At 44.1% G+C, this 12917-nt stretch overlaps 1 protein-coding gene across 1 annotated transcript in view; it reads left to right on the forward strand.

The window, feature by feature from the left end:
• The window catches only part of REV3L (REV3 like, DNA directed polymerase zeta catalytic subunit), a 129177-nt gene extending 116458 nt beyond the window's left edge, over positions 1-12719 (forward strand). Inside the window, 9 exon segments of the mRNA XM_042795717.1 lie at positions 583-691; positions 1564-1770; positions 2437-2546; positions 3615-3729; positions 5434-5571; positions 6443-6633; positions 7549-7795; positions 9154-9363; positions 11528-12719. Coding sequence (XP_042651651.1) covers positions 583-691; positions 1564-1770; positions 2437-2546; positions 3615-3729; positions 5434-5571; positions 6443-6633; positions 7549-7795; positions 9154-9363; positions 11528-11668 — 1468 coding nt within the window. The 3' untranslated portion in view covers positions 11669-12719.
• Positions 12720-12917: the final 198 nt, after the last annotated feature.

The raw sequence follows: 12917 nt of genomic DNA on the forward strand, positions 1-12917 counted from the left end.
CTTAGTTCGCCCTGGTCTTACCTGCTTAAAATTAAAAGGTGCAATGGGTTATTTTGTGTAATATCTCTTATTAAGCTAAATAGTAATTCTGTTGATTGAAAAAAAAACCTCATTGCTCATTGTAGTCACCTCTATAAAACAATCTTGGGAAGAATGGGAAGATGCATGTGATGACTGCTAGGTGTTACCATCAGGTTTTGAAGTTTCTGATCTGAAATTCTGAATTTGTGGGAAGAAAATATATCCAATGTGTTGCTTGGTAAACATGCATGGTTTCCATAGGGGATTATGGTATGAGTATGTGCCTCCACGAACTCAGCATTTGGAAATAATGCATTAATGCAGAACAGAATTGATAGGTTGCATGTGTTGGAATTTAGCCATTTATTACTACATTATTCCCAGAGCCTTTTGCACGTAACTAGGAAATTTTAAATGATAGTATGTTTGTTTATACCTGAGATTATAATTGTGATTCTATCCTTGCTGGCATTATCAGCATTTTAATGTGAGTTGATGCTTTTGCTTGAACAGGCTGTAAATGAATTAATTGTCTTCATATTTAATTATTCTCCTTATTAGATATGATGCATTCAAATTTGGCTGTACATCTCTCAGAGTACCTCCTGACTTACTTTACGAGATTAGGCATGATATCACAGTGTCACCCAGTGGAGTAGCTTTTGTCAAGGTAATGATATTAGTGCTCTGACAGGCATTTTTACTTCCTCTTGGCTGACTAGTTTAAGATCAAATTGATACTGTAGCTTATATTTTTCTGCATTAAGAGCAGACAGAAGGGGGGAGGTTCAGTCTTTCATTTCCCAGTGGTTTTTGATATTTGTCAGAGTGCTGAACTTCTGGCAGTTCAGAAAAAAAAATGTCATCTTTATGCTTTCATTTATACCGAAGGCTTATTTCATCTATAATTAAACTGTATTTTACTTATGCAGTTTGGGGAATCAAACGGTAATTATCTGTGTGCAACACTTCATTCGTCTCCTGCCTGTATAGCCGAATGCTTTCCTAGAAGAAGAGTCCTGGCTCAGGAGATGGAACTCCCTGGCTTGCTTTCTATTGTTCTCATTTTATGTTACGTGTGCTGCTGACTGATCTGTAATGAATTAATAAACATGGCCTGGAGCTCTTACAAATAATTAGCCAATCACCAGCATACATATATTTAATGTAAAACAAAAACTTTAACTGAAGAATGTTTGCAGAATTTTTGAAAGGTAATACTCCTTTAGCATTTAGCATTTTGAGACTTAACAGTTAAATATTGAAGTCCCATTTTAGTTAATAAGGTTATCTAAACATTGCATTAGCAGGACTGATGAAAACAAAGAACAAAAAGCTATTTACCCTGCCTTTAAGAGCTTTGTCTCTATTCCACATTGCTTGTAACGTTTGTGGAAAGAGCCAAACCGTTGGCGCCTGGGGCATCTCGCTAATTAATTTGTCTTCTTAACAGTGATTATCTAACAGCTCCACGTTTTGCTTTTATTCCTGTTTAGGTTGGGCTTTTTAACATCATTTTTTCCTTTGTTCCCTCTATGTCAGCCTTCAGTAAGAAAGGGTGTACTGCCAAGAATGCTAGAAGAAATCTTGAAGACCAGGATAATGGTGAAACAGTCAATGAAGGCTTACAAGCATGACAAGGCTATAACTCGGATGCTTGAAGCTCGCCAGTTGGGTCTTAAATTTATAGCTAATTTTACATTCGGTTATACTGCTGCTAATTTTTCTGGAAGAATGCCATGCACTGAGGTAAGGGTTGCAGATAAAAATGCAGAAAAACTGTGGAAAATACTATTAATAAAGTAGTCAGATAACAATATTATTATATGAAACATATTTAATCTAAACACCTTCATAAAAGCTGTTTTTATTTGTAATACTGAAAATCGGCAACTTGGGATTTATTTGTGATCCTTTTTAAAAAAAAAAAAAACAAAAGTCTTGTTTTTCTTCTTCCCGTACAAGAACATTTGGAGCTGGAATTTTTGTAGAATTCTCTCCAAAGGTAAATTGAATTACAGTTCTAATGGTGGGAATAAAATAAAACATTGGAGCTGTTTGATAGTTTTCATCAAAGGAGAGATTTCAGCAGAATTCAAAAACTAGAGAAAATGATCCTAAGCAATCTTGTCTTGCTCCTTACACTTTTAATATGCCTCAAGAAGCTTAAACCAAGTTTTCCTTTATTTTAATTCTTAATAATTTTTGATTGCTCTTACTTTCATCCTTGCTATTTTGAGGCAGTGTAAGCAACCTTTTTATTTATTATATGCATTTAAACCATGAAATAAAATATATTGTCTCAATATAGTCATTTTCATAAACAGATCAAGCAAAGTTAGGCTATGTTTACCAAGAGCTAGGATTGGGTTTAGCAGTACAATAAAGATTTTTAATTTATCTTTAACTTGGCAGCTTGGGGATAGCATTGTCCACAAAGCCAGAGAAACATTGGAGCGTGCTATAAAACTGGTGAACGATACAAAAAAATGGGGTGCTCACGTTGTGTATGGTGATACTGACAGGTAAATAATGGTCTGCTTCTTACAATGTTTTAAAATCATAGTAGCTCTTCATAGAAATACTTTTCTTTTTGTCTCAACAAGGAGAATTTATGATACTGAAAAAAGTATGTGGACCCTCTTTGGGATGTTGCATGCTCTCTTGTGAATATGCAAATTAAATATTTACTTCTGTTAAGTTTCTTTTAAGACTCTTAGAAAGCACTTCGAGAGTTTCCTTTCATTTGAAAATTATGTGGAACAGAAAGAGGGGGGAAAAAATACTATTTTTTTCAAGTGTGAATTAATATGTCTTATTTATTGAATGGGTATTTTTGTGCCTGTTTCTGATGCCGTTTTTATTTTCGAAAATAGAGTATTTACAGTATAGTAGGCATTGCATGTTGATACTTAGAGGAAGGCATTATTTTAAGCTTCAAAAGTGGATACAGTTCAGAAGCAGCCACCAGAGCATACAAAGATATGATTAGGCTGCCTGAAATACATCATGTAAATAGCTCCCCTTCCTCGGTCAGTCTCTCATCGGAGCGATAGCCATGCTCCAGGTGTGTCCATCTCTGGTGCCAGACTTGGATAATTTTTCAGCCGTGGGGAACGAAGCTTGTCTGACTGTCCTTCCTTAGTAGCTTGTGAACCCAGTGACTGATTTCAGCCAGATTTGATGAAAAACTTGACATTTTGAAGATACTAAATTCACTGTAGCGTCACCAAAAAAAAAAAAAAAAAAAAAATTGTTGGAGACGAAGGCAAATCCTTTTGCTGCCCATAGTGGAAGAAAAGGCTGTGCTCAGAGCTCTTAGAGTCTCTCCTGGGAGCTCAGGTTTTGCAGCGCCTGGGAGCAGTCGTGTTCCCCACCTCACCAGAGTCACAGAATTAGTCGTGCCCTTGGCACTCACTCCTCAGCTCATACCAGACACCAGAGTTTCTCAGGTGTTTGGCTTTTCTAGCTGAAGGAAGGGAACAGAGTTGACAACAACATCCCTGCCTTGCCACCAGGAAACTATAGCTTAGAAATTTCAGAAACCGTGTTGAGTAGACTGGTGTTTATTTTGTACGTCTGATTTCTCGTAGCATGTTTGTACTCTTGAAAGGAGCCACGAAAGAGCAGTCTTTTAAGATCGGTCAAGAAATTGCTGAGGCTGTAACAGCAACAAACCCCAAACCTGTTAAACTGAAGTTTGAAAAGGTAAAAGGAAAATATTTTGCTTCCAGTGTGTTGGGTGAAAACATTGTTATCCTAAGGGAAAAAAAAAAAGTGAAGATAAAAGTTTTTTCTGGACACTAACATATCATAAGGACATAAAACAGTTGTGTGCTATACTGTTTCCGTGGGTACATTGTGAGCTCCTTAATGCCTCAGGGACCTTGTCAGAGGAGTGCTGCAGCATGAACAACAAAAAGAAATATTCCTACTGTCATATCAGGATGCCTGGTGGCAGCACCAGGCCATTTGAAATTCCTGTCTTATCAACTTTTTTAAATGTCTCCCTCTGTTTTGCATTCTACACGTACAATCAAGCCAACCTGTGCAACCTGGTAGAGAAAATGTACACCACCCCTTGAAGTGATTGCAGTGCATTAATTACAAGCCCGACGTTTATTCTTCAGCTGGCCTTAACACACTTCAGAATATATCCATGTGATGCGTATACCTACAAAATTAAAAATCATAAAAATCCATTCAGTAGACTTTTGAAAGAAGTGTTAATGACAATAAGCCTTTTCAGTGTGATACCAATTCGGGTGGAAGTTTATAATTGGAAAGTTATTAGCAATCAGTTCAGGTGCTGCAGATATTTTCAAAGTACATACCTGGCTCAGCAGGTTCAATCAGAATTGGGAAGCAAATTCCCATTTTTCATGGAAAACGCAGTAGAAAAATATTAGCAAGAAAAGTCAGGATACCTGGGCACAGCAACTTCTGCTCACTGACTGGCGTACAGGGACCCCTCCCGCTTCGAGGCAATTCTGTGTCATTAGCTGAAGGAGTAATTAGTCGGAAAAAAAATGCTGGGTGCAAGGTTGTACTTGAGAAGATGTCCGAGTGCTTCTCTTGAAGTGCCCTTACTCCCGTGTGGGCCAAAATCTTGGGGACTGCCCTCAGGTAGCACAGAAAGGGGAAGGCCTCCCAGGCGGAGCCGCTGCTCCCGAAGTGGGACACGGGTGTGCGGGACCTTCGCCTGGCGCAGCCTGCGCCCCCTGCTCCCTCGGCCGCGACGGCCACGAACGTCTGGCGCTCTCCTGGGACTTCTGGGGAGAAACTCTTCCCCCTTCTCTCCCTTCAAACTGGTCAAGGAACACCCAGGCAGTCGGAAAGAAATGAGAGGGTGGGGAGAGCAAGCGAAAGCGACCATGACCCTGAAGCTCCATTCATGCAGAAACTGTTCTCTGAGCGTAGGCATTTAAAAAGCATGCCTTCCCCGGGCCAAGGTGCTAGGCACCTCGGGATTAAATGAAGTTGGAAAATGGGAACTTCAAAGCCATTACTGCTTCTGGGGAAGTCGCCTTCTCTGTTGGTGCGAAATGAAGTTGTCTTTTTAAAAAAGAGAGAGAATACAGTCAAAAGTGCTCACAGGTGAAATCCAGAAACGTAAGGGTACTCGAAACAAATTATACCGTGTGTCACTTCACCTGAGCTTCAGGTTGCTTAGCCTTTCCAGCGACATGAAATACGAAGTGATTTAAGAATGGTGCACTACTGAATCCCAACTTCCTCAACCATCCTTTATCAGTCCTTTGATCTAGTTTATTGGGTTTAATGTTTTTTAAAAAAAAAAAAAAAAAAATCACCGACAAAGCAAAGTATTCCTTAGGAAACCCTCTGTGTTCAGAGCCCCCTTACATTCCCAACGCATGACAGATTGGGCTGTCTTCTTTCTCAACATTCCAGGTCTACTTGCCATGTGTCCTGCAAACTAAAAAGAGGTACGTGGGTTACATGTATGAAACACTGGACCAGAAGGACCCAGTATTTGATGCAAAAGGCATAGAGACAGTCCGAAGGGACTCCTGTCCTGCTGTTTCCAAGGTAAAATACTCACTCATATGTTTCTTCCTGAATGAAATTATAGGATCGTATTATTTCACTGTATATTTGTCCTTTCTCAGGGTTTCTAGTCCTTGTGAGTTGTCTGAGACTTCTGGTTTTCGGGTATGAGCCATTTGAAAGATAAATGGAAGATCTTGCACAGCATTACAAGGACTTGCACTTTCCATCTTAACTACTATCTTTCAGCCCCTACAAATCCCATTCACAAAGCCCTCAGCTCCATATCAGTTCTCCAGAAGAGCATTCCTGATCCGGTTCACTGTAACTGGAAGTAGGTATTACTCCATGATGAGTGAGGCCCACTGATGTGCCTGCTAAATAGCTCACATAAATCCAGTTTAGCTAAGAATTCATTAAAAACCACCTTCCTTGCCTGTTTATTTTAAGCTGTATATTGGGGTTAAAAAGAAGAAAATCTTAAGTCAAAACAAATGTATGCCAGTAAGAAAAGTAACCACTTAGGAGGATTTACATCCATTTTTCTTTTTAATACCAATTCTTTTGTTTGCTGAGGTGGTCAGAACAGCCATGGCAAATTATTTTAGATGACAGGAAAAAACATCTTCTCTCGTACTCAAAAACCTCTGTCATTTTTGAAACAGTCTTAATGCTGGAGTGTAGATAATGGCATGAAAGATGTGTCAGACCGAGGAAGAAGTTGTCCAGTAATGTGTTTATGAACGTCTTTGAGTAGAAGAGAGCAATTGTTGTATTAACATTCTCGTTCACAACTGATACTATTTCTAAGCAGGGTATTAATATTTCCATAGAATTTACTGGATTCTCAGGAATTAATTACTTTTTGGTTAAACATACGTGTTTTTCTCACCTTTCTCCTCCGGTTGTAAAGATACTTGAGTGTTCTATCAAGCTGCTATTTGAAACACGGGACATAAGTCAGATCAAACAGTACGTTCAGAATCAGTGCCTGAAGCTACTGGAGGGAAAAGCCAGCATGCAAGACTTCATCTTTGCAAAGGAGTACAGAGGGAGCTCGGCTTACAGGCCTGGGTCCTGCGTGCCAGCCCTGGAAATCACCAGGTGAGGACATGAACAGCTGCTGACTGCGGGCAGTTCCCCTCCCGGCCCCTGCTCTGCCGAGCGCCGGGCAGCGGTGGGGCATCTCCTCCAGCGGCTCTTGCAGCATCTGGGCTCCCACTTTGCTCCGCGTGTGAGGAGAGATCGGGGTTCAGACGGTGCCGGAGAGCCGCGGCGCAGTCCTGGCAGCAGCCACGCTGGTGGGAGAGGAAAGGAGGAGAGTCTCTCGGCCGTCGGGACGCCGTCACGCTGTGCCCACAGCTGGTGCTGGCGCCTTGGGTTGTGCACAAGGGCTCGCCTCGCCAGGGTTGCCCATCCCACGCAGGTGTCGGATGTGATAACAGTGGTAATAGTGATGTCTCCCAGGGCGGTGAAATACATTGCCAGGCACAATTTGTCATTTTTTAAAAAGCACCTTACTTAAAGCTAATATTTCATCATGTTGGTGTTGTTTATCAGTAATAGATAATGCCACCTGTCAAATTTTGCCACCTTGCTTACTATACGAGGTCTTCAAATTAAACCGTGCTTTTAAAACAAAGTAAAATGCAAGTCCTGGATCGATACCTGCTCCAAATTGAATTGTCCTTTGCTTTCTGAGTACTTGAGCTCTTTCTAGTACCCTGCCCGCTCTTTATTAAAATACCTGCTTAAGGAAGGGGTAGCTAGGAAGCCGCCTGCGTGCACATCCGAGCGACCTGAAACAGAGCGTACGTTTAGGGCGCGTGTTCCAAGCTCTGGAATTTGGTCTGGTCGTGCCACAAAACGAACCTGGAACAACTCGGCCCTGTGCTCCATCACAGACACCAACGTCGCTCGTCTCGAGAGCCACTGATAAAGTGGGACGGGAAGTTCACAAGCAAATGCAGTAACTCCGGCTTTGTGTCCGGGCGCGTTCTAAAGGCTCTTTTTGAACAGGAGGATGCTTGCCCACGACCGTCGCTCGGAGCCGCGGGTCGGAGAGCGAGTGCCCTACGTCGTCGTGTACGGCGGGCCCGGGCTGCCCCTGATCGAGCTGGTGAGGCGGCCCGCAGAACTCCTGCAGGATCCCAGCCTGAGGCTGAACGCCACGTACTACATTACCAAACAAATTCTGCCACCGCTGGCTAGGGTGTTCTCGCTTATCGGCATAGACGTCTTCAGCTGGTACCACGAGTTGCCACGGGTGGGTGTTTGACAACGGACCGCGAACGCAAGCGCAGCTATGCAGTGTTTGCCTTTATCGTGACTTTTAATGGAATGAGGTTTGCACGAAGCAACAGCGAGGGTTGTGTTGTAAGGCAGCGTTGGATGCCCCGACACGCAGACCTGATTCTTCAGTCTTCTGTGTGGTTTTTCACTTAGAAAATCCATTTTTTCGGCCAGCCCTTCTGTGCAGGGTCAGTCACACTGTCATCTTCTAGCTTCTGACCCCTTCCTTAGTTTGAAAGAAGATTTTGCCATAACGGCGTATTTTTAGCAGTACTTGGAATGTATCTGTACCACCTTTTAAATCTCTCTTATAGTAGATCTTGGAATTCCTGTTTTTCAAAGATGTTCTGAAGGGCTTTCCTCTTTATAGGAAAGGTGGTAATGGCCCAGCGTCAGGAACACTTCTTAAAAAATCTGCATCACCAGAAATGGTGAACTAATTTATATCCAGAACTGACTTTCCTAAAAGCTAAAGATAACATTGAGATGTAGGAAGCGTTAGATACCTGGATTTTAGTGTGTGATTCCCCTGACAAAACGGGATGGTGAGTGTACCCGTGTCGTTTGGTTCCTCTGCCTAGCGTAGAGTTCAGCAGCAGAGCAGGACACCGTGCTTCCCACTGCAGAACCGTGATAAAGCCTTGGCTGACTTCAGTTCTGCTTCCTCTCCCTGCCCTCCCGACGGCACTGCGACACCCACCGTAGCATCTCCAACAAGCTGCTCTAGAAAGGCACAAGCAGCCCTGCCCCTCCCTCTGCGCCGAGGCGGCCCCGGGAGCCGAGCAGCTGGGTGTTGGGCGCGGGGGGGGGGGGCAAAGGCTGGCACAGAGCCCAAGGACCCTCCGGGGCCAGGGGGCAGCGGTGAGGCTTTCCCTGGGGAAATGGGAGCCACGGAGCAAAGGACGGTGGCCACACGGTGGCCACACGGTGGCCACGCAGTGGCCGGCACTGCAGCAGCACGGGAGCTGGGGGGGAGGCGGGATGCGGAGGGCGGCTTGGGTGTGGGGCCGATCGGCACCTGCAGAGGGGCAGCTGGAGGAGGCAGAGTGTGGGGTGAGGTCAGGGATCTACCCTGGGACTGCGGATTTCTTTGGTTTCTCTTCCCAGGTGAGAGTCCCCGGGGGGTGGGCTCTGTGCAGTGTGCCACTTCAGGGCAAGTGCTGCGCTCTCCAGAGTGGTGCAGTCCACATCCACGTCAGTGGTTGGTGTAGGAAGCCGTGCCCCGCAGGCTGTGCTGCCCTTCCGCACGCCTTTTCAGAGAACAGGCTGTGTGACCTAGGGACAAGGCAAGCTGCTCTCATGAACGTTCATTACCTCTTCATTATTCAACAGATTCAAAAAGCCGCCTCGACTGCCCGCAGTGAGCTAGAAGGACGCAAAGGCACCATCTCCCAGTACTTCACGACCTTACACTGTCCCGTGTGTGATGAACTGACCCAGTATGGGATCTGCAATAAATGCAGAAGCCAGCCACAGCACGTGGCAGTGATTCTCAACCAAGAAATCCGAGAGCTGGAGCGTAAGCAAGAGCAGCTGGTCAAGGTACGATGGGAGCGTCGTCAGCTGCCTGTCAGCCAACGACAGGGGCTGAAATGTCACTGAACGCCCCGGCTGGAACGGGAGGTACCGGCGGGCGGTAAAGGCGGCACAGCTCGCTGGCTTCCCCCGCTGCTGTTGGAGGGCATCACAGCGGCTCTTGCTGTCCTCAGCTTTGCGTAAAACTGAGGGCAGAGGATCAAAACAGAAGATGCTTTTCTCCTTATCTCCTTTTTTTTGAGAGTATCTTACACGGTATGTCGGTGCCTTTTTATGACGACACTGGTGGAGAGTTGTGTGAAAGATTCACCATTTCTGCATTAAAACAACTTGACGGTGTTCCAGTGACAAAAACGTTTGTCCCAGTAAATGTATTTATTATATAAAATCTATTTATAAAACACATGGATGTGTGTCAGCTTGGGGGGTTTTCTCGTTACCTCTCCTCTCGATTAGGAATTTTCCAAGCTGCTGTTTTCCCTTGAGCTAGAAGTCAATTAAGAGGGTAGCTGGCTGTGCTTCACGAATAGATTATACAGGGCACAGGGCCTCCCCTTGCAGAAACGGGCATATGCTCACCTGATTGTCATGCTGTCGTATTTTACTATTGATAAATATTTTTGTTAAAATTTCTTTTTAGTGCTGGCACATGAGCCATTTTAAAGACTCGTCTGAATTGCAGGGATATAAATGTTCCTGCAGTCTGGGCATTGATTTCATAGGTTCCCATGGGGCTCTGTTGCTAGAAAAACATTATAATTCACTATTCATAAATACTGCATTACTAAGGTGTGGACTTTGGTTTCTTGCTGTATTTTGTGATATTTGCTCTGATCTGCGTTGTAAATGGCAGCAGAGGAAGGTGACGCATGTCCTGCAGTTTTCCCGTGGTGCTCTGCACCTTCTACACTGCGTTTGTCCTGGAAAACGCATCAGGACTTGGCAGATTGTCCAGCCCCGCAGAAGGATCGGTGGGTGTGCTCAGAACACTCCCCTGTCCCTGCGCCGTGCCGCGCGTCGGCAAGGCCTGGGCTCCCGCCCCAGCCAGCGCCCGGCGGCCCGGCCGCTCTGCAGGAGCGCCTGTCTCCGTTCCAGGTGAAGACGTGTATATTCCCTGGAAGGGCTCAAGGCCGGGTTGGACGGGGCTGGGAGCCCCCTGGGCTGGGGGAAGGGGGCCCTGCCCGGGGCAGGGGGGGGCACTGGGTGATCTTTAAGGTCCCTTCCAGCCCAAACCAGTCTGTGATCCTTCACAGCTTAAATTCTTGGCCCTCCTAGGTTATAAACATGCCAGAGCCAGCGGCAAATTGATGTAACACGGAATCATATGTTATTTTAAAACACACTTAAAAATTACGTGCCACAGATTAAGGCCGCAGACTTCTCCCCTCTCCACAAACTGAACTTAGAAAGCGTCTCCAGTACCATTTAGTTTAGTCCGTTGCGTTCAAACCAGCCACAGGTTTTTTCGAAAGAACTAGGGTAGACTTCTTTCCGAGGCTCTTCTGGTGGTTACAAACCTGGAACCAACCACCTAAATCCGGATCCTTTTGGTCCCGGCGCGGGTCAGAGGGCTGGTGCCCTCCGGGGGCCGCTCCTCGCCAGCCGTGCTCCGTTTGTCCCGGGTCTGCGGGGCCTCGGTGCTGGTACCGGTCCGGCTGAGAGGGCGCTGGTGCCCGACTCACCTTAGTGTGGAAGGAAGGAAAAGAACTCCTTTTCAAAGCAAAGGATAGGATTTTGATTTGTTGTTCAAATTATGCAAGCGGTAGGATAAGGTTGTGTAATGTTTCGATGTTACGAAAGACGAGTGTGGTTGGAAGCGAATTTCTGAGGTTGTGGAAAAAGCGTCGGAGGTGGCAGATACTGGAAAGGATTAAAAATAAAGTAACGAAGCAGGGGCCTTCAGTTTTACTGGGCGTAGCTACCTTTGGGAAAACTGCCCGCTGCTATTTTATTCCATCGGGCATCTCCCGCTAGGAGTGTTTTCAGGCAGCAGTAACTACGCTCAGGAGTAGTTCTGTGAGCAGGGAGAGCAGCGGAACCGGCGTGCCCCGGGCACTTGTGTCCTGGGATCGATCGGCTCCGACCCGGAGGGTGAAGCTGCCGGGCGATCCGCGCCGCGCTGGGCTTCAGTTGAAACTAACCTGTTTTGCTCTTTTCACATGTGATGCAGATATGCAAGAACTGCACGGGCTGCTTTGATCGACAGATCCAGTGTGTCTCCCTCAACTGCCCCGTACTTTTCAAGCTCTCCAGAGTGCGCAGAGAACTGTCGAAGGCACCGTATCTCCGCCAGCTGCTTGACCAGTTTTAAATGATCTGTGTTACAGGATTCCAGGTGCTATTTTTTTTTTTTTTTTTTTTCCTTCAGTGTTTACCACACTAAGACTATTGTGCATGGTGCTTTTTCGATTCTCATCTAGTCCAGGATTTCCATTTTAACTGTTGGGTTTATTATCTGAAGAATAATGAACGCTTATCCTAACTAAATTAAAAAGAAAAAAAAAGAAAAAAATTTAAAAATACATTTGTTGATCTATGAATAGCTCACTTTTTAAGATGTACAAATTTCTTCTTTCCTTCATGTTTCTAACATACTATTTTATAATGCTGATGTTGAAATAGCTCTGTGTAACATCTTGTAAATCCATTTCAAAGTAGAAGTCAAGTTTACTTCCTGGAGGAAGGAGCACTGAAAACCTCTCGAAACGATAAAACCATTAGTGTGTGTTCTTGAACTGTCAGTATCAAGACGTGTTACTTATATATTATCCATTCACTTTATAATTTTGTCTGCGAAATATTTTGTAAATACACTTTTTTACTTTTCAAACAACTGAGCAAAATAATGTGCAATGACTTTTATACAGATAATTTTAAAGTTGGTTGGTATATCTCCTCCTCAGTTTTGCTTGATTCCAAGTAGATTGTTATTTTGATCAGACTGTGCAAGCAGTAGTATCATGTGTAGCATTTTGAAACATTATTTTCTAAAAATTGCTGTCTTGCTTTAGCTATTAATGGGGCATTGTGAGGAACTGTGCAAAGACATTTTTGTTACAAACCTGTGGGACTGTTGCAATACTTTAAATATAAAATTTTATTCCATTTTTGCTTGTTTTGTATAGACATTTCTATTGCTTCTAAATATGCTTAAAATATTTTCTTTCCTTATGTACTGTACAGTTAAATCTTATTTGCCACCATCTTGACAAAATGTGTATTTAGAATATTTGTATAACTGTATAAAATGGAAAAGGAATTATGTGGTCAGTGCATTGTTTTCTAAACTGGAAATCATTTTGTTTTAGAAGTTAATAATGGAAACCATATTAAAGTTGAATAAAATGATATGGTAAAAATTACATGCTTTTTTAATATCTGCCCTCGACTGCAGACACCTTTGTTTCCCCAGTTCAGCACACAACCGGTAATGTAAACAAGACTGCTCTTACTCGAGCAAAAGAAGCCACAATTCAGTTTCCAGCTTTGGGATCTAAAACCTCCCTGGCAGTTCTTGGAGGCTTCCCCAAGCCAGGCGAGAAACATTTCCAGTTTTCCAT

Source organism: Tyto alba, unplaced genomic scaffold, assembly GCF_018691265.1.
Source record: "Tyto alba isolate M040663 unplaced genomic scaffold, T.alba_DEE_v4.0 Super-Scaffold_22, whole genome shotgun sequence".
Taxonomy (NCBI): Eukaryota; Metazoa; Chordata; class Aves; order Strigiformes; family Tytonidae; genus Tyto; species Tyto alba.